Below are 26,276 nucleotides of genomic sequence, written 5' to 3'. Positions count from 1 at the left end.
GCGTTGACGGGTCAAAATCATGGAATTTGAGTCAACTCGTGATACATATATCTATTATAAGGAACATAAAAATTTTCACCAATCCTAAATGATAATGTTCCCATTGACCGGGCAATAATGTTTTGTTTTATTTTTATTTTTTAAAAAACACAAGAAATTATCCCAATGGTTAATCTCTAAACATATGATTAGAGATTAAATTTATTGTATGAACGCAAGTCTTGTTTTGTGATTATTATATTTAAAGATCGATGATTTATTAATAAAATAACTAGAAAGATTTAAAAAAAAATGGGTTAAGACAAGGAATAATTTGAAAAATAAATAAAATTTAATTTTAAATTTAACTGTCACGTATAATTATTAAAATTAATTCAATTATTATGGAACTCCTTGAAGTGTTGGTTAAAAAATTCATATATAAGATATAAAAAATAAATTCAAACTTTTTAGAATTAGGGATGAATTCATATTTATGTTGTTTTAAAGAAAAGAAATATTTAAGAATTAGGGAGTATTTAGTAACTTTGGATTTTATTTGATTTTATGAATTAAGAAAATAACTGAGATTGTCTTTTTTGGTGGAGAAAATTCAAATGAAGATGAATTTGGGATCGGATCAACCGAATCCATCTAATTTTAATAAAATTTTTTTTTGGTTGATTACGTCGTCAAGAATGAAATTCCAAAAATGCCCCTGGGCTCCATTTATTTATTTATTTTTTGTTAACCACCCACCACCACCTCCACCCCGGCTTTGACTTCCAAAAATTTCACATTTCAGCAGAGGTCATCAAGCAGTGAGGCCCAGTTGGGTGGCTGCACCAACCTCAACCTTCGCACTCTCTCTCTCTCTCTCTCTCTCTCTCTCTCAATTCACTCTATCAATTTTCAGTTTTCAGTTTCTCTCTTCCCAAACAAATCTCTCTCTCTCTAGATGTTCCATTAATGGCTGTGGTTGTGTCCAGTAACAGTAGTCTCTGGGACAGCGTCCTGGAACAAACCCAGGTGGCGCAAGAGAAGGGTAGCGACCCTTTGGCCTGGGCAATTCAGCTCTCTTCCCATTTGAACTCTGCCGGCGTGTCTCTCCCTTCTCCCGAGCTGGCCGACCTTCTTGTCTCCAACATTTGCTGGGCCAACAACATCCCCGTCGCATGGAAGTTTCTTGACAAAGCCATGGCCTTCAAGGTTGTCCCGCCTCTGCTCGTCCTCGCTCTCCTTTCCACCAGGTTTCTCTCTTCTTTCCTTTTCAGTTTTTCAATTCGTCTGGGTCCGCTTTGGTCTCTGTTTTCATTTGCAGTGTGTGGATTTGCTTCAGTAATTACCCACCACTGATATAGTTGGCTCCCGCATTCTTTGGGAGCCAAGTATTTGATTCTTGCTCTGTTTGATAAAGAGTAAAGAGTAAAGGCTATTGCTTGGTGGATGGAGGGGGATGGAAATGGATGCTATGTATGTTAATGATGTTATATATTCATTAACGTGCATGTTCTTGATGGCCTTCTTGTTTTAGTTGGTTCTTTCTTTTCCAAAGATGATTCAAAGTACTTTCATGTTTGTGGTTGAACTGTTCTTGTTTTATGTCTTGGTCTATCAATGGTATGTCCCTGTACTTTATTTCTTGGTTCATCTTTCATTCTACCACCTACTCATTTGATTTCGTGGCACCCACCCTTTATATTTTTTAGGTTTGTTTATATTTTTAGCTTCACCAATATCACATATTGATTTATGTTTATTTGATTATTTGGGGTTATGGTGCTGCTGAGCTGAGTGGTGATTGAAACTGAATTGGTGGCCGGTGAATCCTCTTTTGGCTTTCTTCTTTAAATGTGGGATGTATTCATTTGGTTTCTTTCCAAAATTTAATAACCTGTACTTGTTAAGCACTTAATGCATTTCAAATGTTTAACATCTTTTAACGTTGAAGTGGGTGTCATCTTCTTGCTTTGATATTGCAAGGTGGCATCTTTGTAAGCGAACAGTTGACTTAACCCACTTGAAGAAAATCGAAGTTCTGTTTGGTGTTTTCGCATCTTTTTCTCGAGTGTTTTATGATATTTTGCCCTTCCTTTCTTACAGGGTTATTCCTAGTCGAAAATCCAGGCCCGCAGCGTATAGGATTTACATGGAACTCCTTAGAAGACATGCTTTGACACTAAAATCTCAAACAGATGTGCCAAATTACCCGAAGTGAGTTCTTCGCCTTTGTTTTTTGTACCATATGTGGAAAATAACCTCAATCACAGGCTGGATACTTTTTGTTGTCAATATACTTAAGCTTCTATAGTTTTACCTAACCGTTTTTCCATTTATTTGCTGCAAGTCAGTCATAGTGATTTGGAAAGCTCATTTTGACTGCGGGTCTTCTTCAATTGATTGGTATAAAAGGAAATAAAATCAAGGTGGTGCATGCCTAGTGCCAATCTTTTGAGAAGGTGAGAGTTAGACTAATAATGGAGGGGTTTCCTTAACCAAAACCAAGTGGAATTAGGTAGAGGATGAGGGAAAATCTGGGAATTACTCAACACTGTTAATCATGGAACCATTTACCATAACTATGTCCAACACTTGATTTGGGATAGAGGAATCACTCAATTCCAGCAAGATAATATGCATAATTTTAATCTGAAATCAGAACACTCTTATTTTTCTTTCCTTGCAATCTGATATTTTAGCGAATAGATAGGCAACTTCCAACAACTTCATTTAATACAACTACAAGCAGTATCGTGGGTAGTAGCCGCCAGTGGTAATAAAGGCTGTGGTAGAATGGTTGTGGTGAGTAGCTTATGTAATGTTATGTAGTGAAAATTGCAATTGTGAATCCCTTAGCATCCTGGTGTAACTCAAATTGGCCTAGTTCAGCTCCTCTGAAGCAATTATCTCTGAACAACTCGCGCATAATATCGCATGGATATTACTTCATTCTTCTAGTTATTAAGAAGTTGTCTCATAGCAAAGTTAAGACTTGGAAACAAGTCAAAATGCTCGATACAATCCTTTACTTATATGTTTCAAAGTTGCACCCAGATGACACGGCATATCATATCATGTATGCCACTTTCAAAATACTCAGTGTAGTTAGTAACACATGGCTTTATTTTAAAATCAATGGTACGGTGGATAATCCTTGCATATTTGATCTGATTGAGAATAAAGGCCTGGGGATGCATGCATAAACTTTGGAGGCAACTCTATATTTTCTGTGCCCCTTCATTGATGAGTGCATAAAAAATTGTCATATAACCTGGCATCATCTTCTTCCCTAATTGCTTCTTTCTAACTTGTTCATGCAGGATCATGAATCTGATAGACAATGTTCTTCACTTCTCCCAGATTTTTGGTCTGCTAGGAAGTGAACCTGGCATTGTTGTGGTTGAATATATCTTTTCAACTGTCTGGCAGCTGCTTGATGCATCATTAGATGATGAAGGGTTGCTGGAGCTGGCTCCAGAAAAGAAATCAAAATGGATAACAAAATCTCAAGATATGGAAGTAGACAGTGACGAGAATTATGATGAGAAGAGGATTCAATATCAAGAAAGATTGCAGAACATAAATACTTTGACAGCCATAGAGTTGATCGGGCAATTTCTGCAAAATAAAGTAACTTCCAGGATTCTTTACTTGGCACGCCAAAACATGTCAGAACTTCATTCCTTTTTCAATTTCCTTTTGGGCTTAACACATTTTCCTTCTGACTGCATCTAATTGAAGCACAGGGAAAGAATAACATTGATCTACAACATTGTTACTGAACATGGTCTTTGTTTGGTTTGGACTCAATTTCTTCAGTCATGAATACGATCTCAGCTGAACTTTTGTTGGCAATTTTACCATTGTGGACTTAATGGGATTTTCTATTTCTTGAGATCCATCTCTTCCCTGCACGGATCATATATCACAGAGAAGCAATGATCCCACATTTGGATTTGGGGAAAGAAGTCCCGGTGGGACAATTTAGCCAGTTTTTTATATGTATGTGTAGAGTACTTAATTTCATCTGCAAAATAGGAATTTGGCAGAATGCACCTCCGCAATATGAATCATTTGACTTATTTATTTATTTATTGATAATTAGAAATCAAGTGCAACCATATTTGGTATTCTACCTTATATTAGTATTGCATTAGAGCAACAATCTTATTTCCAACCTCAAAATGAATCCTGCTTGGACTTCTACGCAACAATTGGAAAAAGGAATACCATATCAAACTAACTCATGCTCAAAGAATCATTGTTACTCTTGTGGAATGATACTGACTACATTGGTATTGCTGTTCCTTTCCCTTCACTTTCATGATTCTGCTCATATTATTAGCAGTCTGTGTTGCGCCAAACTCAACTTGTTTCCTTCTCATTCCCTTTGAGTACTGAGCTTTAATACCTTGGTTGCCACTCCAACAGGTCCGCACAATGGGTAGATTTTGTCCAGCGAATGCAGCTGCTTATAGAAAATTCATCAGCATTAAAGAATTCAAAAATTATAACTGCAGATGCTCTTCTGCAGCTGACATCAGATACTCGCAAAATTCTGTCTCGGGAATGCAAAGCAAGTTTTGCCCAAGATTTCCACGAGATTATGGCATCTGGATCCCTAGTTTCTTCTTCTGGTCTTTGTCATGGAGTTAGTCGTTCTGCACTTTGGCTTCCTCTTGATCTGGCGCTAGAAGATGCAATGGATGGTTCACAGGTTAATGCGACAAGTGCAGTTGAAATAATAACTGGTAAAGATAATTTTATCCTTGTTCTCAAGATAGCACTCTAAGGATGAAATGTTTTGTTAATATTCAAGTTAAAAATGGTAATTTTCTCTCAAACCATGGCTGGGAAATGAAGATTCATGCTTTTACTTACAGGTCTGCTCAAGGCTCTTAAATCATTTAATGGAACCACTTGGCATGAAAGCTTTTTAGGTCTTTGGATGGCAGCTCTTCGTTTCGTTCAGAGGGTTAGGCCCTTGGCTCTGTTAAACTGATATTTTCTTTGTGACTACTATCTTGTTTTTCCTTTTGGAGGCACAGTGGATGCTGGGTTGTGAAACCTTTATATTTGGTATTCATTGGACGATTCAAGCGTAGTTTGTTCTGGCTGGGACTGTTCTTCATTTTGAACATATAACCTAAGATTAATGGTCTCAGAATATTTTGTTTTTCCTTTAATGATATAATTATTCCCTTTCTTCTTGGATAGTATCATCTAAGAGATTCTTAATTGAATTTTTAATATAGATTTTCAAAATAATGGTTTTAAGATTATGTATTGCATGACAAAATTTTGGAAAAGGCAAATTCTTGCTCTCTTGGTTCTTTAAAAGAGACAAAAAAGGAAAATGGCATGATTATATGGAAAGCTGTAACCTTAACTGCCACAACTAGATTCTTTTAGGTGCAAAATTTCATTCTTCGGTTCATTTTTCCTTTTGCTCTGCCTATTTGACAGGCTATTACTCTAGGGTCAAGGAGGGTCATTTTTGTATGAACCTTACTCTTGCTTTGCAAAGAGACTGTTTCCACAGCTCAAATTCTTGACCTTCGAATCATAAAAGAGCAATCTTACTTATGTTACCAAGGCTCACCCTGAAAGAACATAATATTCTATTTCTTAATATTTTCATAAATTAGAGGGACAGGATAGCTGCATGGTATGTTGGATATTATTTCTAGGTTTCTGGGGGGGGTAATGTGTGCGTGTGTGTATTTTTCTATCTTTGAATTTGTTATGACATGATGGCCTTATAGAGGATATGGCAATGGATAGAGATGGGTGAAAAGCTAGAATCATGTTGTCGACCATACCTTGAGGGATTAAAGGTTGTGATTGTTATTGTTTGTATTAAGAATATATTGTTTTTAACATTTTATTGTTTGATTAATATTTAGGAGAGAGATCCAATTGAGGGCCCTGTACCTCGGCTAGATACTCGCTTGTGCATGCTGTTGACAATCACAACTCTTGTGGTTGCTGATCTAATTGAGGAAGAGGAGAGTATGCAAACTGATGCCATCGAAAACATAGACAACAGTCAGTGTGAAGGAAGGCAGGTTCTTGGAAAGCGTCGTGTGGATTTGATATCCAGCTTACAGAGTCTGGGCAACTATAAGAGCTTGCTGACTCCACCTCCAGCAGTTATTTCTGCTGCCAACCAGGCTGCTCTGAAAGCAATGATGTTTGTTTCAGGAATCAATATTAGCAGTGCATATTTTGACTGCATTAGCATGAAAGACATGCCCATGAACTGTTGTAAGTAGCATCTTCTTTTGCCTGAAACACAGATTTTCATGAACTTTCAGTTGGTGTAACATCAAGATCGTATAACATCTAATTCATGCTGTTTAGGTGTATGTCACTGAAGAAAGGTCATTTTGATTGGCCTTGTCTTCTCACTCTTTGTAGTTCACGATATTGTTCTTGACTATCAAACATCAATTAGTCTGTATGTGAATTTCAGTATAATTCTTTGAATTGATCTTCCATTACTTATGGTGTCGCTACTTAGTTCATAGAGTTTTCTACAGCAATACTTGTTTATACACATAATTTAGGGAGCAACTGATTCCACTGAACTAAACGCCATCTCTCTGCAACCCAAAATAAAAAAAAAAAGAAAAGTGGAAGTCATCTTTGTGATTTTGTCTTTGAGCATGTCTAATTTGATGAAGCTTATATCCCTTCTTTTTTGCAGCTGGGAACATGCATCATTTGATAGTAGAGAGTTGTATAGCCAGAAACCTGCTAGACACGTCAGCATATTTCTGGCCTGGCTATGTGAATGGGCTCATCAATCAAATCCCTCAGACTTTACCTGTTCAAGTGTCCAGTTGGTCATCCTTCATGAAGGGAACCCCACTTACTTCAACTCTGATAAATGCCTTAGTCTCAGTTCCTGCTTCAAGGTATATGTGCACTCTTCTGGTTAAAATTTTCAGGTCACTATTTAACATGTATATAATTCTTGTAATTTGTTTAACAAACCTTCTATGCCATGCTGATCTCTAGTTGTTTCAATCTAGAGTTGCTTCAATAGTAAAAGGCTTGAATTAGGAACCTTTGTATTACTGTGGAACCTGGTAGTTTCTCGAAGCATGATAGTTCCAGGAATGGTTCCATGTGGTGGTTTTATTGGACAAATTTTCTTGAAAGGGAAAAATATAAAATATTGGGATTGGTTGCACTATTAAATGGAATAGTAGTTCCATTTTTCGAGATTACATGTTACTTTATAGTCAAACTGGAGGTTGGGTATTCCAATCATCAAGACCTATTATTAAGCTATAATGTATCATACAAAATTTGGAGGATATTTCCTTCAGTTATTAAAGTCAGAACCATTCTATACGCTGTGGCAACTCCACTTTTCAAAAATATGAAGGTGATGCTATAGCAATAATGTTAGATTCCCCTCTGTATTTTACTGTGACCTGGTCTTCAGTTACACCTTTTTCTTTCCTGAAGCCAGGTATATCAGATGCTCTTTTTTATTGATTTAGCCAAGGCTAAAGCAACTGAATTTAAGCTCCTGGGTTTGATGGAAGCTTAGCAGAGCTCGAAAAAGTATTTGAGATTGCGGTCAAAGGATCAGATGATGACAAGATTGCTGCTGCCACTATTCTCTGTGGGGCCTCTCTGGTACGGGGTTGGAGGATACAGGTAAGAAGATCAAAGTTAATAACCTTTAACATATTTTACTAGGTTGTTAAATTTTTCTAATTTTTTTGGGGCATAATGTTTTCAGGATCACGCTGTCCATTTTATAACTAGATTACTCTCTCCACCAGTTCCTGCTGATTATTCTGGGAATGAGAGCCATTTGATAGGCTATGCTCCAATGCTCAATATCCTCCTCGTTGGTATAGCACCGGTTGACTGTGTTCAGATATTCTCACTACATGGCTTGGTATGCCAATCTTTCACTAAGCCACATATCTAAGAATTAAGATGAGATTGTATCTTCTGAAGATGTGAATAGTTTTCTTGCATTAAGCATTGGAATTTCCTGCATGGTTATTATTCTTTTTAGTTCTGTGTCAATATTAGTCACTCAACTTAAATGCATCTTTTAGATGCCTTGATGATGCACCATGTGCAATTAGATCAATGGTTGCGACAATTGTCATATATGATTTGACTTTCTAAATTAAAACATTTCAGGAAAATCCAGAAATAAAGGTGTCAATGGGCCAAAAGGTGGCCCTAACGGAGCAATTATAAGAAATTTTCTGATAGACACAATAGTACTGCAAGCTTAATGTGTGAAAACTGAAATGGAGAAGGACTCTTGAACCAAAAAAAAAAAAAAAGTTTCAACAAATGTTAAATAAGTGTAAACCATTGAAAATAAGTTTTCTTCTTAAATATCTCACTATTGAGTTATGAAATAGGGGGATAGTTGGTCTTTGGGATTAAGATCTGGTCAATGGCAATGCTAGAGTGGGCTGAGCAATTTACTGTTTGTTTTGTTGGTAGCCCAAACCAACAATGTCTCTGAAACATGTGGTGCTTTTTCCTGGCAGATAGGGATTTCAGTGAGACTATGCCAACTATTGACTGGCATTCGCTTTTTTACCTTGTTTCATCAGGTTCCACAACTTGCAGCTTCATTGATGGCAATCTGTGAGGTATTTGGCTCATGTGTGCCTAATGTCTCATGGACTCTTCCAGCAGGAGAAGAGATTTCTGCTCATGCTGTGTTTTCGAATGCATTTGCACTTCTTCTAAAGCTATGGCAGTTTAACCATCCGCCTCTTGAGTATGCAGTGGGTGATGTACCCCCAGTAGGTTCCTTACTAACTCCCGAATACCTTCTACTGGTAAGAAATTCCCACCTAGTTTCTTCTGGAAACATCCACAGCAATCAATATAGGAGGAGACTCTCAGCTGTTGCAAGTTCATCCTCTCCAAAGCCTATATTTGTGGACTCATTTCCAAAGCTAAGAGTATGGTATCGACAACATCAAGCTTGTATAGCTTCCCCGCTCTCTGGTCTTGTTCATGGAACTGTTCATCAGATTGTTGATGGGCTTCTTAGCATGATGTTCAGAAAGATTAACAGAGCCAGCCCGTCTCTGAATTCTATAACATCAGGAAGTAGTAGCTCATCTGGGCCTGGCATTGAAGATGCGTCTGTGAGGCCTAAATTACCAGCGTGGGATGTCCTTGAAGCTGTTCCTTTCGTGGTTGATGCTGCTCTAACATCATGCGCCCATGGAAGACTGTCTCCTCGTGAACTATGTACAGGTTATCCTTCATTTGCTGGCTGATTTTTTGTTGGGAATGATCTTTTTTTGTATTTACACACTGAGACATATGGATGCTGAGAAGTAGATCTCGTTTCTCAGACCTGCCTTCTAAAGCCTACAAGCTTGCCCTGAGAAACACATTTACTCCTGTGAAGATGTTTCTTTATAGGACAAATCCAATTGTGCCCTATTACTTGATTAATATTTATGGAATTAGAAACAGGGATGCATTTATGATTCTTTGCACGAGTTTGAAGAAAATAACTTAAAAGAGTCAATCACAGAAATCAGGATAATGTGGACTTACAGCTTCCGATTAGAAGAATAATGAAGCTCAAAGCTTTAATCTTTTGGGAACGGATAACATGAAATTCTTTCATACATTTTCTCAATAAAGTAAACGTGAAGACGATTCCTTAATATTCTCATATGATAGCATATAAATCTTACAACTTAAAAGGACAAATAGGTTTTTATTTCATATATGTTTTATATTGTTCATGTTTGCTAACAGATGTGTGCTAGCTGTGTTTGTACCCAATTTTCTGAAAACTGAGATGTCAATGTGACTAAATGATGTCATATAGAAATGTGTGCAACCACTGTCATATAGATGCTAATGTCTAAACCATGCCCATGTCTTTGTTTTCTATAGCATATCTGCATATGCATTGGTGTATTACACAGTTCCACAACTAGGTAATTTATTTAATTTGATAATTCAAGATGCAAAGTGTGTTACTGTTTATGGCACCAACTTTAAGAAGTCAGTCACTCTTCTTGGCTTTGGGTCAAAGAATCATCCATCACCTTATTATTATGTTATGTTATTTTTGTATTATCACAGGGCTTAAAGATTTGGCTGATTTTCTCCCGGCATCTCTGGCAACCATCGTAAGTTATTTCTCTGCAGAAGTTACTCGAGGCGTCTGGAAACCAGTTCTTATGAATGGAACGGATTGGCCGAGCCCTGCTGCAAACCTGTCTACTGTTGAGGAACAGATCAAGAAAATCCTAGCTGCCACTGGCGTAGATGTTCCAAGCCTTGTTGCAGGTTTACCCAGACTTCTCCACGTATAGTTTTATCAAAATTGGAAGTTAGATTAGCCCTTGTAATCTTAATGATCATTATTATAATTCTTAAAGCTGCCTTTATCTAAAACTTCTTTTAATCCCAGGAAGAAGCTGTCCAGCCACACTTCCACTGCCTTTGGCAGCCTTTGTAAGCCTTACTATAACCTATAAGCTTGACAAAGTGTCGCAGCGTTTTCTTGATCTGGCCGGCCCAGCCTTGGAGTCTCTTGCTGCAGGTTGTCCTTGGCCATGCATGCCAATCGTGGCTTCCTTGTGGACCCAAAAGGTGAAGCGCTGGAAGGATTTCCTTGAATTTTCTGCCTCTCGCACCATATTCCAGCACAACAACGATTCAGTGGTTCAGCTTATCAAGAGCTGCTTTGCTGCGACACTCGGCCTGAACGTGAGTCCTTTATCAAGCAATGGGGGTGTTGGGGCACTTCTTGGCCATGGATTTGGCTCCCATTTCTATGGCGGGATATCTCCTGTTGCGCCAGGGATATTGTATCTTCGAGTTTACAGATCCATCAGGGACATAATGTTCTTAAGGGAAGAGATCATTTCTATCTTGATGCGATCTGTGAGAGATATAGCACGCAGTGCACTGCCGAGGGAGAGATTGGAAAAGGCCAAGAAAGCTAAAAATTCAATGGGATCTGGACAACTTTCACTTGCTACAGCAATGACTCGGGTGAAGCTTGCTGCTTCACTCGGGGCATCTTTGATATGGTTATCCGGTGGCTTGGCACTTGTTCAGTCACTGATAAAAGAAACACTGCCTTCTTGGTTTATATCTGTTCACAGGTCTGAGCAGGAAGAAGGTTCAGGTGGGGCCGTCGCAATGCTCGAGGGCTATGCGCTAGCATACTTCGCTGTGCTCTGTGGAACTTTTGCCTGGGGTGTGGACTCATCCTCTTCATCATCCAAGTGGCGCCCAATAATCCTTGGGTTCCATATGGAATTTCTTGCTAGTGCACTTGACGGGAAGATTTCACTCGGCTGTAGCTGGGCCACTTGGCGCGCCTATCTGTCCGGTTTTCTAAGCCTAATGGTAGCTTGCACACCTACTTGGGTATTGGAAGTCGACGTCCAAGTGCTAAAGAGGCTGAGTAATGGGCTGAGGCAATGGGACGAGGAGGAGCTAGCAATTGCTTTGCTGGGGGTTGGTGGGGTCGGTACAATGGGTGTAGCAGCTGGACTGATCATTGAAACTGAGATATAGTTAATAGTTCCTTACCTTTTTGGCTGTTTTATTGTCCAAAATTTTGTAGGCTTTTGCTTCTAACTTGTAGGATATAGAGCTGTATATTAGCTTTTGATGTAGATGAATGAAAGGTAGAATTTTCATTCAAAATGAAAGCTCCAGACGAGGCAAATTCTGTACAGGTGTCCCAGCAGTTTTTTCATTTTTTTGTTTTTGTTTTTGTTTCAAGTCGTGAATGGGGCAGCAGGCTGCACAAACTCTTGTTTTGACTTTTGAGTAAATTCAATTTGCAGCACATTTGAGGCGTAACAGGAAGGAAAAATATCGGTTGAAATGCATTAAAATGAAAAATACTCGCCTGATAGCAGCCAACAGTCTGAATCTTCAAGAACAAATATTCGTTCTGTGCAGTTGAATAACAGTGTCTACAGGACTAGGTAAATTCAGCCTCCCAAGCAGGTGCCAAACTTCCTTCGCTAAACATTGAAAGAAAATTTAACTGGAGTGGAGTTTCGCATATATTCTGAATAACTAAGCAGAAGCTCTTAAGAGAAAGTTAAGGCGAAAATTGGACAATAAACCACAAATCATACGACACCACTGTGTCCTGGTGACCTCGTCATTCCTTGGCTTTTGATCGCTTGCCTCACTAAGAATGCATCCTCCCACCTCCCTGCATCCGCATAAATATTTGACAGAAGAACTCTACTGCCTCCATGGGATGGTTGCACCCTTGCCAAACCCTCTGCAGCTCGTTCTCCGACTTCCACATCACCGTGTGTTCTAGATGCTGCCAAGAGCGTGCCCCATATCACAACATCAGCCTTCATTGGCATGCTGCTAATTAGTTCCTCAGCATCCCTTAATCTCCCAGCTCTGCCTAAAAGATCAACCATACAGCCATAATGCTTGATGTTTGGTTCAATATTGTACAATCTCTTCATGCTCTTAAAATGTTGCTCCCCTTCTTCCACCAATCCGGTGTGGCAGCAGGCAGATAAGACCCCGATGAATGTGATTTCACTGAGTTTAATTTTACGTTTCTGCAAGTCAGAAAATATTTGGAGAGACAACTCTGCATGTCCGTGCATGGCCAGCCCGCAGATAATCGCATTCCATGGTGAAACAGTTGAAGTCTGGTTACGGATTTCATAAAACATTTCCAAGGCTGTCTTAACGCTACCACACTTGGCATACATATCTATAATTGCTGCACTGAGATTGTCATTAAGAGGGATTGAGTTGTTGCATATATATGCATGGGCCCATCGTCCCTCTTTCAGTATGCCCAAAGAAGCAATTGCAGAGAGAACACTCACCATAGTAATTTCATTGGGTTTAACACCACAAGCTACCATTTCATGAAAGAGTTCTAAAGCCACATTAGCCTGCTCACTCTGCGAGTAACCAGAAATCATAGAACTCCATGAGCAAACATCCCTTTCCGGCATCTCATCAAAATACCGTCTTGCCAGGTCGACCATTCCATTTTTTACAAGTCCAGCAATTAGCGCATTCCAGGATGGAACATGGTCCTTGCAGCCCAATTCGAATTGCAACTGAGCATGGTTGACTTCACGGCAACATGCATAAAAATTGATAATCGTTGCCTGCATAAAGTCATAGCAGTCAAAGCCCATTTTTACACTCAAACTGTGAAACTGCTGGCCCTCGTGTAGTGCCATTGACTGTCCACAAGATGAAATTAGATTCACAGCCATAACTTCATTGGGCGCCAAAGCACTACCTACCATTTCATGATACATAGTAAAAGCTTCAGTTAACCTTCCGGTCTGCAAATAGCTATCAATAATTGTACCCCAAGAAACCACATCCTTAACTGGGATTCTCTCAAACAAATCTCTAGCCAAATCAACACATCCAGCCTTCGAATATCCATTCAGCATCACATTCCATGTAACCATATTTGGTTCTGTCATCTCATCAAACAAAGTTCTTGCATCCCACAAACTCGAACAAACACAATACATGTGGACCAAGTTAGTTGTAACTAAAACGAACACTTCGAGGCCGATTTTCTTCACCAAGGAATGAAGAGCTCGACAATTCCAAATCCCACCTGAATGTGAGTACGCCGAGATCACGCTGGACATGGTCACCTCATTGGGCGAGACGCCCTCAAACCTCATATCCTGAAAAAGACTAACCCCTTCATTCCAACAGCCATTTTGGGCCAAACCAATTATCATAGTCGTATAAGAACCACACCCTCTATGAGGCATTACATGAAACAGATGGCGGGCATAATCCAACCGGCCAACCTTGACATACCCAGCAATCATAATGTTACAGGAAACAGAATCCAACCTATCAAAACGACAATCATCGAACACCAGGTGGGCATTGCTCATGAACCCGCATTTCGCGTACACGTTGATCAAACTGTTATGCACAAACAAATTGGAATCAAGGCCTGATTTGAGGACAAGGCCGTGAATTTGTTGGCCTTGGGAGATAGCCAAAAGGGCCGAACAAGCCTTCAGTGCAGATACGATCGAGAACTCGTAATCGCGCGGTATGTGAGGCTTGGGACCATTGAAGAAGGCCCGGAGGAGGTCCTCTGGGTGTTGAGGAAGCTGTGGCGAAGGCTTGGATGTTGCAGTGGAGACCCATTTCAGACGGGGTGAGAGGTGAAGGAGTGGCTTGGAATTGGATCTGGGAGCAATGTTCATGAGACGAGATCATGAGAACAATTCCTTTGACGGGAAAGAAACTGAAGGAAGCTGTGACAGAATTGCTGTCACTTTAGTCCTGTAAATATGTTCTGTTTATTTTTGATATTTTGTTAGTCTTTGTTGAAAATTTTACTTAAATGTGTTGTGGAGTTGAGTTACAGTTGAAATTCAAGAGTCAAAAATATGTATTAGTGCATTTGGAGCAGGTAAGTAAGATTTTAAGTTAAATTGTTGTTTTTCTAATAGCTAAGGAAAAAATAACAGTAAATTAGATTGGAAGATAAAAGAGAGTTATCTCTTTATTTATTTTAGTTTAATATATATAAAAATTCTTCAAATACTGCACTATTTACTCAATATCAAACTTAGATAGCTTTTTCGTAACTTTTTCAAGACATGGTTCATTAAATCTAAGATGTTCACTCATTTTTAACTAATCTTGACAAAAATAATCATTTTTATAGCAAAAATACAAAAACAAATACTTCTTAACTTTTAAAATATCTAAAAAAATTTCACAGCTCAACACTCTTCCTTGAGATCTTTCTTGGAGACTCCCAGATTAGATCTTAAGAACTCAAATTTAGCTTTGGGCAAAGCTATAGTTATTACATTTTCTGAAGAGCAATGAGCCAACTTGATTTTCCCAAGTTTTTCAACTTCTCTATTTGCATGAAACTTGACATTTATGTGCTTTGTTCTTCCATGCTAAACTGGATTCTTTGTCATGGCAATGGTTTGACTTCTTGTCCACTCAAATCACAGTTGTTTCATTTAAATTTTGCCTCAAATTTGACATAATTTTTCTCAATCATATTGCTTAATTTCCTGCATTGGTAGCAAAGATATACTTAGCTTCAACTGAGGATTGGGCCACCACTTCTTGGTTTCGTGACTTCTAGGAGAAGACACCACTACCAAATGAAAAACGTAGCCCGAACTACTTTTTGAATCTTCTAAACTTCCAGCCCAATCACTATCTGTATGACCCATTAACTGCTCACTTTCATTCTTCAAATACCACACACTATAATCAGTTATACCTTTGATGTATCTCAACACTTTTTGACTCCAACAAGATGAAATTGACTAGGAGAATGCATGAACCTAGAAAGCAAACTTACTGGATACATAATATCAGGTCTTGTAGCTAACAAATACAATAAATTTCCAATTAAGCTTTTGTAAATTGAAGCATCTGGTTAACTTCTCATTCAATACTAAAGGAGTACTCATACGCTTTGATCTCTCCACATAAAACTTCTTTAAAATTTCTAGGCATATTTCTTTGACAAAGGAATAACCAACTTCATTTTGATCCATTCCCAAAAACTAATTCATTTCACCTAGGTCAAACATTTCAAATTTTTTTTCCATACTCGAATTTATTCAAGGAGTTTAAATCACTACCTGTGATTAAGAGATCATCGACATATAAATAAACAATGAGTTTGACTTCACTTCCAACCTTTTTCACATAGAGAGTTGCTTCACTTTCACTTTTGTTGACCCTTGTTGTAGCAAATAGGAGTCAATTATGCTATACTAGGCTCTAGGAGCCTGTTTAAGCCCATATCAGGCTTTGTGCAGCTTATAACTTTGTTTCCACTTCCAGTAACTTGAAAGCCTTCAGATTGTTAAACATAAACATTTTCTTCAAGAAGTCCATTTAGAAATGCAGATTTGATATCTAAATGATAAATTTTCCAACTCAATTTCGCCAATAGTGCCACCAAAAGTCTTATGGTATCATGTCTTGCAACTGGAGCAAAAGTGTCAGTAAAATCCACACCAAACTGCTGAAAATAACCCTTCACTACAAGTTTGGCCTTTAGTTTGTTCAGAGAACCATCTGGGTTGAGTTTGGTTCTATAAACCCGCTTAACACCTATTACCTTTTGATTTTCAGGTTTGTCTACTAAGCTCCATGTCCCATTCTTTTCAATCATATCCATCTCTTCCTACATTACAAGTCTCCAATCAGCATTACTTGTAACTTCAACATAGCTAGTAGATTCAAGTGAAGCCATATGACATCTTTCATAAATTTCTTCAAGAGTTCTAGTTCCTCTAACTGGAGCATCATCAACCATATCGGAATCCTCTTCTTTTATTGTGACATCTTGTTCTTGGGGTATATTTCCCCAATTCAAAATCTTCTTTAGGGCTTCAACTTCCTTTTTATTCCAATTCCACATGGAGACTCATCAAATTTAACATTTCTACTATCATAATTTTTTCAGTTTTCAAACTGAAAATTCTATAACCTTTAGTGTTGGTACTATATCCCAAGAAGATGCCCATCTCAGATTTTTTATCTTACTTGTCCCTTTTTTGTTCTAGAACATGAGCACAACACACACAACCAAATACTCTAAGATGATTCACTGGGGGCTTGAATCCATACCATTCTTCAAAGAGAGTTTTTCCACTCAAGACTCTAGTTGGCAGCATATTCAACAAATAGACTGAAGTGTTTACAGCCTCAGCCCCAAACTTCTTGGGAAGCGTTTTCTCATATAGCAGACATCTAGCCATTTCCATCACTGATATGTTTTTCCTTTCACTCACTCCATTTTGTTGAGGAGTGTAGGGAACGGTCATCTGATGTTGTATCCTTTCCTTATCACAAAAATTCTTGAACAAGACATAATTTGACCCATTATCAGATTTGAGAATTTTTAGTTGGCAGCCAGCTTGCTTCTCAACCATAGCTTTAAATTTTTGAAATTCCAACAGAATCTTAGATTTTTGTTCCAAGAAATGAACCTAACATATCCTGGAGAAATCATCAATAAATAACAAGAAATATCAGTTGCCATTCAGGGATGAAATACTCATGGGACCACAAACATCAGAGTGTATGAGTTGAAGTTTTTCTGAAACTCTCCAACTACTATCAATAAATGGTAATTTGTTTTACTTCTCATATTGACACACATCACAAACCATATCATTTACAGTAATAGCAGGTAAGTCTTGAACTAATTCTTTAGAATGCATGAGTTTTAATGTGGAGTAACTGAAATGACCAAGTCTCTTGTGCCATATGCTTGAATCATCCTAAACAGTATGATAAGCATACATGGCTATTTGATTCCAGTCAACCAAAAAACTTCTTTATTTCATTTTCACTGTCATTAATTCATTCCCAAGAGGATCATATATAATGCAAGACTTGTCTTCAAAGTGCAAAGCATAATGGTTCTCAAGCATTTGTCCTACACTCGACAAATTCTGACTGATTTCAGGAACAAATAAAATATTAGAGATGAATTTTGTACCTGAGGGTGTTTCAACAGCAATAACACCTTTTTCAGTATATTTTTTGAAACAGAAATCTGGAAGTGTATGTAATCTTTCAAAAGTTCAAAGTTTTGGCTGAGAACCAAAAGTAGATGCTCAATTAAAGTGCTCAGATTTGATAAGGCACTAAGTACAGTTCAAAGAAGTTAAATAGATTCTGTAAGGAAGCAGGAAGTCATCATCAGCTGACTATTACATACTCACTTCAACAAAAAAGAGTGAGTGACAGAAAACAGAACTGTCATGGAGATGGCCATATGCTTGTTGTTTGAGAAAAAGATGCCTAACAACTTCTGGACTAAGACAGTGAATACTTCAATCTACATGGGATGCCCTCCCGCAAGGCCCCCGCTACTCGGTCCCACAATTTTTGGCAGGGGATGAATACTTCAATCTACTTGCTTTATAGGCTTCCTACCAAAGCTTTAAAAGGAAAAAGTCCAATTGATGTCTGGACTAGAGTCAACCCATCAGCTCATTATCTCAAAGTGTTTGGTTATATATGCTATGCCTTAGTACGTACCAGAAGTTAAAAGAGACAGCTAGAGCAGAGGGCAGAAACCGGTGTCTTTATTGTATACAACAACGAGGTAAAAGGCTATAGGAGTTATAATTTGAAGACAAAGAAAATGATGGTCAACAGAAATGTCAAATTCAATAAAGAATCGACTTGGAATTGGGAGAATGAAGTTGTGCAACCCGTGAATCAAATTCTAGCTCTTGGGGACATACCCCAAGAACAAGAAGCAACCTCAAGTCACTTAGACTCAAAAGGTGACACTGAAATTCCAGTAAAAGTCACCAGATCTTTGAGTGACATTTATAAAATACGCAATGTTGCTATCTTTTGAACTACTAAGCCATGAAGATGCTATACAAGCTAAGAATTGGAGAGCAGCTATGGAGGGGGAGCTGCATATGATTCAAAAAAATAAAACTTGGGAGCTGATTGATAGGCCAAAGGATAAGAAGGAGATCAGTGTAAGATGGATGTTCAGGATCAAGTTAAATCTTGATGGTTTAGTCAATAAATTTAATGCAAGACTCGTTGTAAAGGGTTATTTTCAGCAATTTGGTGTTGATTATTCAAACACATTTGTACCAGTTACAAGACTCGACACTATTAGACTACTAATAGCTTTGACAGCTAAAAAAGGTTGGAAAATTTTCCAATTAGATATCAAATCCGCATTTCTTAATGGTTACCTATAAGAGGAGATCTATATGTAACAGTCTCCAGGATTTATAGCTAAAGGGAATAAAGATAAAGTTTGTTTGCTAAAAAGCCCCTATATGTTTTGAAGCAGGCCCCAAGGGGTACAATAACATTGATGAGTATTTGCTGCAGCAAGGGTTCGCCAAGGAGAAGAATCATTTGATGGTGTTGCCATTGCTAAAGATCCTGTTTTCCATGGGAAAACAAAACATATTAAAATAAAATATCATTTCGTGAGGGAAGTTGGGAAAGAAGGAGAAGTTAAGCTTGTTCACTGTAGCTCAGAGGTTCAACTAGCTAATATTTTGACTAAAACACTGTGTGAAGAAAGATTTCAGCAGCTGAGACAGCTACTTCGTGTCTCCAGCAATTCTGCCAAGGAGAAGAATCGAAGGAAGTTGACAGAACTGCTGTCATTTTAACCCTGCAAATATGTTTTGTTTATTTTTGATATTTTGCAGTCCTTGTTGGAAAATTGTTAAAGTTAGTGTGTGGTGGAGACTTAGTTCTAGCAGAAATTCAGGAGTTAGAAGTATGTATTGTAGCCGTTGTAGGTAAGATTTTAAGCTAAATTTGTCTCTTATATGCCTTCCTCTCTCTCTCTCTCTCTCTCTCTCTCTCTATATATATATATATATATCCAATAAAAGAATGAAGTATTTTGTGTTGTTTGAGCAAATTCAAAAAAACCTTTCCTTCTCTTCTAAGAAAGGGGTACCCTGCTCCAATCTGCATTCGCCATGCGCTTCAGTTCTATTGACTTTCTTCTGTTCAGGTCATTTTTTCAGAGTACATAAGGTTACCTATTTTCTTTCAGAAACTGATTCACAAGGTTTGAAAAATGATCTTCGCCCAACTATGTTAAATGACCAAATGAAAGCTATTTTGGTTCAGAATATTGATGATTACTTAGGCTTGAGATGCCCCTAAAGTGAGTGGCGGCCCCATAGATGCGAGCTTTGAACAAAAGTCACAATTAAGCCTTGAGTTGAAGTACTCCATGAGACTTTGACTGGTCGTGAAAACTGTTTTCTAATTTTTATTTTTCATAAAAAGAAAATAAAAAACGATTATATTATCAGAAATGCAGAAAACTAATATACTAAAAAGTTAAATATATATGTTTAAAAAAAAAAACAAAAGAGAAATAATTTGACAATACATGTTTTATAGAATTATGCAGCTCACTAATTATTACATATCGGGAAAAAAATGTCACTGTCAAGTCACCCTGACAATGTACTCTACAAAGACAAATTGGTATAGCACCAGCTAAAGAAGCACAATATGAAGAACCATGCCAGCCAAAGACAAGTAATGGCTGAAATATCTAATACTGTAATTTGACACCAAAGAAATCTGATGCAGTTCCAAGTAATAAAACCATACCTACAGTCCACAGTACACCAAATTCGGCATGCTACCTAACATCATACTTACTCCATTATGCTGCCAACTCTATATTTATTTATTTAGTTCTCGTCTGGTATATCCTCTCCTCGCATAAATGGGAGGAGTTGTAAGGATAATGTTGCGTGTACAATAAGTTGGAGAATATAGCATGCTATTTGTAGGACCAAAAGAATTGTCCTAATTAAGCATAAAAGTTTTCCAGGTGAGACACCAACCAGATACATACAAATGTAGCAACAACATATGCATAATGGGCAGCATCATCTTATGGCCGATGATCAGCAACTATCTCCACCATTTATGCATGAGAGCCACGTATTCAAATGTCATCCAGAGCGTCAAAAGGAGAGACGTATGTGTTTTAAAACCCCATTATGATGACCTCGTCTTATGATTGATCAGCGACTATCTCCACCATTTAGAGCCTGACCCCTGTAAATAAAAGCACACTCGAAAAGTTACAATAATGCCACCCCATAAATATACAATAGATAGATAAATAAGTGAAAATGAAAGCCATGGTAGGGAGAAGGAAGAAAGTGAAAGCCAAACGAGAAGTGTAAACAAACCTTTTTCTTGTTATTATTCTTTCAAAAGTTTTCCAAAACAATAACAAGCAATTAAACACTATTTTCTGTTTTCATTTTCAAAATATTGAAAGCGAATTGGGTACCCAACTGGCCCTTAGCATCATGAGAAGCATCATTTCTTTTCCTACAAGGGATAAATTTGACCTATCTTATGTGGTGTGTTTGGCACAAGTGAGGGTGCATATAAGCAATATTCATTACCTTGTTAGGATGAGCTTTCCTGTTTAACATCTTATCACTTCACACAAAGATCAAATGACATGTCCTGAACCAATCATATGAGGGTTGCATGCACAAAAATAAGTGTTCCCTGGTCACTTCAACACATTTCTTAATAAAAATTTCAGTACATCCTCATTTAAATATGCAATCCCCCCCCCCCCCCCCCCCCCCAAGTTCTCAACATACTCCTATTCAGAATACCAAAGTTTTGTCTTGTCTGCTTATCCAAAAGAGCAAGTGTCTTAATGAAACTAGTTCTCTCCTTGAGAGCCCATTCCACTCGGTACTCCTATCCATCTCCTCCTCCCATGTCCCATGTGATTTATTAGGTAACTAGGGTATATTGTAAAACATGAGATGCAATTGATTCAGTACACCAACTTAATGTCAATTATAGGAAATTAGTTGATTAATGTGTCTTTGAAGTAATGCATTGCTCTAACCCATAAGAATGGTTTTTCCAAATACTACTTTGAATATGGTCTACAGTGTATAATTTCCACCAACATGTTTTTGTTTATTTGGCGACAGAGAAGTTAGAGAATATTAATGAGCCATCTCTGTTATTGATCTGGAGAATGGTACTGGAACAGTAGATGATGCATTAAACCGACATATAATTGATAAAAAATATCATCATGATGGAGGCAGAAATGGGGAAAATCATCCTAGCATCATCAATGGTGGAGGTGTGGTGATTTTGGAAAGAGAAGCGTTTGCTTAATACATACCATAGGAACACACTGTCTAATTACATGGCATAACCTAAATAGCTCTTCTTCCTTTTGATCATTGTCCTCCTAAAAAGCTCTTTCAAATTCTAAAGTAGTGTTTTGAAAAGCACTAAGTGCAGAAGGCCTATGGAGCTTAAGCACAAAGTGAAACATACGCATAAGCAAAGTGAAGGGTAATTCATACTAAAAGTCACAAAACTTTGGTCTCTTTTGCAAAGTGGTCACTAAACTTCAATTGATTGTAAAATGATCGCAAAACTTTCAAATTTTTTGTAATGTGATCACATTTGAGACTTTCTAGCATGTTCTAGCCGGAGTTGTTGTCATTCCCATGACATGGTGTTGATATGTCGATAACGTGGCAAATACAGTCACCAAAGTGCTGACTGTACAAAAAAATAACCAATAAAAATATGCCACGTGTCAAAACCCAAATTCCCATAAAATCCATTTCCTTCCCCCCTTTTCTCTCTCTCTCTCTCTCTCTCTTTCTTTCTTCTCAAGACTGCTGACCTCCCTTCTTCAAATTTATTCCAAATTTGTTTTTAATTTCATAAATAAATAAATACATATTTAATATTTAAAAAATAAAAAAATCTTCTAATTTTACTACTTTATCTCATTTTTACCTGAACTAATTAGAAAAATACAACTAAAATTATAAAAAAAATATTTCTTAAATATTAAGTCGTCCTCCTTGAATTCATAAATAAATGCATATTAAAATCAAAATCAGTAAAATTAAGTCCTCCTTCATCTAAGATTTAATTTTTTATTTAAATAAAAAAATATAAGAAATCTTAATATTTAAGAAATCTTTTTTTTATAATTTTAGTTGTATTTTTTTAATTAGTTCAGGTAAAAATGAGATAAAGTAGTAAAATTAGAAGATTTTTTTTATTTTTTAAATATTAAATATGTATTTATCTATTTATGAAATTAAAAACAAATTTGGATAAAATTTTAAATTTGGAATAAATTTGAAGAAGGGAGGGCAGCAGTCTCGAGGAGAAGAAAGAAAGAAAGAAAGAGAGAGAGAGAGAGAGAGAGAGAAAGGGGGGAAGGAAATGGGTTTTAAGGGAATTTGGGTTTTGACACGTGACATTTTTATTGGTTGTTTTTTTGTACCGTCAGCACTTTGGTGACTGTATTGTCACGTCATCGACACATCAACGCCACGTCATCGGAATGAAAGCAACTTTGGCGAGAGCATGCTAGAAAATCTCAAATGTGATCACATTACAAAAAAATTGAAAGTTTTGTGATCATTTTACAATCAATTGAAGTTTAGTGACCACTTTGCAAAAGACACCAAAGTTTTGTGACTTTTGGTGTGAATTATCCGCAAAGTGAAGCACATATATATATAATAAAGAGTATAAACTTCTATAAGCATGAAAAATAAACTAACGGCAGTCACTAAAAAAACCTGAATAAGAATGAAGGCTGCAATTTAACAAAAGATGAGATTTCATTTTTTATGTATATTTTATACCCGTTCATAAGTTCTTGCAACCATACCAAAAACAAATAGGGGACATATAAAAGGATACAATCTAGTCTACTGTTGGTCCTGATGGAACTTGGAAAACAAACTGATCTGAACTTTCGGTTAAAAGGATCTAAACATGCTAAGGCTTCTATTTTAATTTTTAATTTTTTTATTTTGTTGAATCTTCTTTTGTTTTTTGTAAAAGTTTAGCAAAAAAACCCATTCTATTTCTTTTAAGACGATTTATACAGAGGATTAGATAGAAAAATAAGGAAAAAAAATTATTCATAATTTACAATTAATCAACCCTTAATTTACAGCAATCCCCAATCAATCAATGCCTAATTTACAGTAATCTGGAATCAATCATCAATCTCTAATTTACAGCAATCTGAATCAACCATCAATCCTTAATTTACAGCAATTAAGAATAAATTAGCAATTCCTAATTTACACTTAATTACATGTTCCTTTCAATATTTTTTGTTAGTAAATACAGCTGAGTCTTATTCTTTTTTTTAAACAAATGTATATATAATTTTATTTAGATCTTTCTAAGATCTAAAAATAGCTTTTTAGGTAAAGGATTCCATACAAGCAGCCACACCATAGCAAAAATTTAAACAAATCCAACCATTCATGTTGTTTGATAAAAAAAAATCCAAGCGTATTTTTGAAGCGCGCTTTATTGCGCTTTGAAGCTCAAGCAAAAGCACAACCTAAGTGTGTTCAGCTGAAGTTGCTGAGTTTCACACACAAAAAAAAAACCAAGCATGCCGCACCTTGCACTTAAAGCGAGCTTAAGCACGCTTTTTTAAACACTGTTCTAAAGCCATGGCATCTTTGAAATCTAAGGTTAAGACTTGTAGAGCCTATTTCAACTCCCATCACGGTTAACCCTGCAACCCAGTCTAAACTATCTGATGAAACACAAGCTGCATTCAAGCCATTGCATGGCAACCTAACCTCAATCTGAGAAAATATGTAATTTGAGAAATCTTACCTTCTGTTCTTCAATACCATTATGTCCTAGTAAAGTATAGAATAGTATTTACTAAATACAGCCATGATGACCAAACTCTCAGACTCTGGTGTGGCATTCATGTGTCACTCTGCTTATAATAGTCCTCAATATAACACATGAAGTACATGGACAACATACGTTAAAGTAACTACTTTTGCTACAACTTCCAGACATTTGAGTATGTTTGCTTAGATTGCTTGTTGTTAGGTTTAGTAGTATATAGCATAAAAGGTAAAGTGGTAAACCACTCAAAATAATATATTTTCTTCCGATTAATCACTGGATGGCATGACTATGGCATAATGGCAGCTAAAAATACCAAGAGCCCTAAAATGGATCATGGCATTAGCGTTACATCATGTTTGCATTCTAGTACCCACCCTGTCTAGTCATGTTTACATTGTCCATGTAGAGTTCTCCACAGGCAGTTGAATCCTTCTTGATTCTGATACATTTTTTTGTTCTCTGGTGTAGGTTTTGTTCTTTGTTCAATGTGGTCTGTACAGTCTGTTGCTGAAAATGGACAATAATTAAATAGATTTATAAAATGTAATTTGAGACAGAACAAAGGGTCTGAAACTCAGAAATCTCAAATTCAAGCCCAAGACTCATGCAGAAGATGACGACTCTTCTCTTTTTCTATGATGATTTGTCTCCCCCAGTAATCTTAAGTTCAATTCGTACATGAAGCCGGAATCCCACTACATGGGGTCGGCTACTCCAGTAATCTTAAGTTCCAAGTTAAAATTATTTCCAGCTTTCATCATCCAGATGATGCCACGAATTAGGTTAAAAACTCCAACGCTAGCCTAAAAGGGGCTATAAATTCAGAACTTAACAACACTCGTGACCAATCCAATTCGATAAAATTATGATAACACATCACGTATTCAATTTCAACAAAAAAAGAAAACAATTGCAGTTAATCAAACGATTCAACTCACTTCTTATGCCGGCGACCACGTTTAGGGCCCCAGCCCACGAGCTTGGCAACGGGGCATCCGCACCTGGCGAAGAACATGAGCACCACCCGGCCGTTGGGCGGCGCAATCTTCCTCAGCTCTGCCCGCAAGCACTCATAATCGGGATTCCCCTCGCTGCCTCCCTTCCACGGCAACTCATCGACCTCCCTGACCGCCGCCGCGGAGGCTGGCGATCGCAGGCAGTCCTCCGTCTGGAGCTGCAAATCGAATTCCATCGCCATCTTCAACCCCTTGCAGTTGGGCCTCTCGCACTTGCGCGACCTGTAGCGCGAATTCATCTCGAGGAAGACGAGAGTGAGGAGGAAGAAGAAGAGGAAGGCGAGGATGAAGCAGTGGGTGGCGGGGTGGGAGAGCGGGGGAAGGAGGAGAGAGAGGGTATGAAAGAGGTAGAACAAGTAGGAGGAGACGAGGAAGGCGCCGGAGAAGAGGACGAGGATGAAGATGAGGATGTCGAGGGTGGCTAGAGGGGAGTTCTTGCAAGGGAAGGCAGAGCAATGAAAGGTTGTGGTGGAGATGGGGGAGCTAGGGTTAGGGTTTGAGAGGTGGTGGATGGATTTCTTGTGGTGGTGGGCGATGGTTGAGATCGTGGCGGTGGAGGCTGGGGCCATGGTGAAGGAGGAGAGGAGCTGATGGCGCATGCTAGCTGATTCCGTGTTCTGGGAGCGGAAGCAAATCGGTGATTTGCAGAGAGAGAGAGAGAGAGAGGGAGGGAGGTACAAAAGGAGGGGAGCTTTCAGGGAGTGCAATTTTGTTCGCCCCTTTCAGGAGGTGACCATCACTCTCTGTTGTTGTGAAGGTGAAAAGTAACGACATGATATAAAATAATATTTTATTATTATTTTGTTATTTTTTTCTTCACAAAAATAGTAAGGGTGACACCCGTTAATAGGGTGAATAAAATCGCTCTCGCTTTCAAGTTCTCGACTTGGCTGTCGTTGGGGAAGAAGAAGGAGAGGAATGGCTTGGATGCGCATGTTAGACATGTCATGGGTGGCGGCGGCGCATGTTATCAAGTATTTGCACTTCTCTTTTTCTTATTCCCCTCTTTACTGGGAAATTATGGGTTATGATAAGTATGGC

The 26,276-nt window shown here is 37.8% G+C and overlaps 3 protein-coding genes across 7 annotated transcripts; 1 reads left to right on the top strand and 2 right to left on the bottom strand.

Annotated features, from left to right (window-relative positions):
• Nucleotides 1-836: 836 nt before the first annotated feature.
• LOC127799465 (mediator of RNA polymerase II transcription subunit 33A) lies at nucleotides 837-11,675 on the top strand. 5 transcript variants are annotated; one of them, XM_052333508.1, is made up of 12 exons: nucleotides 837-1,229; nucleotides 2,083-2,193; nucleotides 3,300-3,647; nucleotides 4,411-4,730; nucleotides 4,863-4,954; nucleotides 5,886-6,246; nucleotides 6,689-6,899; nucleotides 7,539-7,653; nucleotides 7,739-7,900; nucleotides 8,583-9,240; nucleotides 10,090-10,296; nucleotides 10,421-11,675. In XM_052333508.1, the coding sequence occupies exons 1-12, from the start codon at nucleotides 949-951 to the stop codon at nucleotides 11,536-11,538; spliced, it is 3,984 nt and encodes a 1,327-aa protein (XP_052189468.1). In that variant the 5' UTR covers nucleotides 837-948; the 3' UTR covers nucleotides 11,539-11,675. The 5 variants fall into 5 exon arrangements, with proteins under 5 accessions (XP_052189468.1, XP_052189470.1, XP_052189469.1 ...); XM_052333510.1 differs by having other exon boundaries at nucleotides 1,096-1,801; XM_052333509.1 differs by having other exon boundaries at nucleotides 1,096-1,832.
• On the bottom strand, nucleotides 11,418-14,344 carry LOC127799466 (pentatricopeptide repeat-containing protein At5g19020, mitochondrial). The gene has a single exon (XM_052333513.1). It carries the CDS (start codon nucleotides 14,211-14,213, stop codon nucleotides 12,108-12,110), a length of 2,106 nt encoding a protein of 701 aa, XP_052189473.1. The 5' UTR covers nucleotides 14,214-14,344; the 3' UTR covers nucleotides 11,418-12,107.
• A 5,561-nt stretch (nucleotides 14,345-19,905) lies between these two features.
• On the bottom strand, nucleotides 19,906-25,978 carry LOC127800792 (uncharacterized protein At5g19025-like). The gene is made up of 2 exons (XM_052335604.1): nucleotides 25,158-25,978; nucleotides 19,906-20,583 (listed from the first exon to the last, which is right to left on the bottom strand). Exons 1-2 carry the CDS (start codon nucleotides 25,832-25,834, stop codon nucleotides 20,550-20,552), a joined length of 711 nt encoding a protein of 236 aa, XP_052191564.1. The 5' UTR covers nucleotides 25,835-25,978; the 3' UTR covers nucleotides 19,906-20,549.
• Nucleotides 25,979-26,276: the final 298 nt, after the last annotated feature.

The sequence above is a fragment of the Diospyros lotus genome, chromosome 4 (assembly GCF_014633365.1).
Source record: "Diospyros lotus cultivar Yz01 chromosome 4, ASM1463336v1, whole genome shotgun sequence".
Lineage (NCBI taxonomy): Eukaryota > Viridiplantae > Streptophyta > Magnoliopsida > Ericales > Ebenaceae > Diospyros > Diospyros lotus.
Note: the sequence above shows the minus strand (reverse complement) of the source record. Positions and strands in the feature narration are given on the sequence as shown.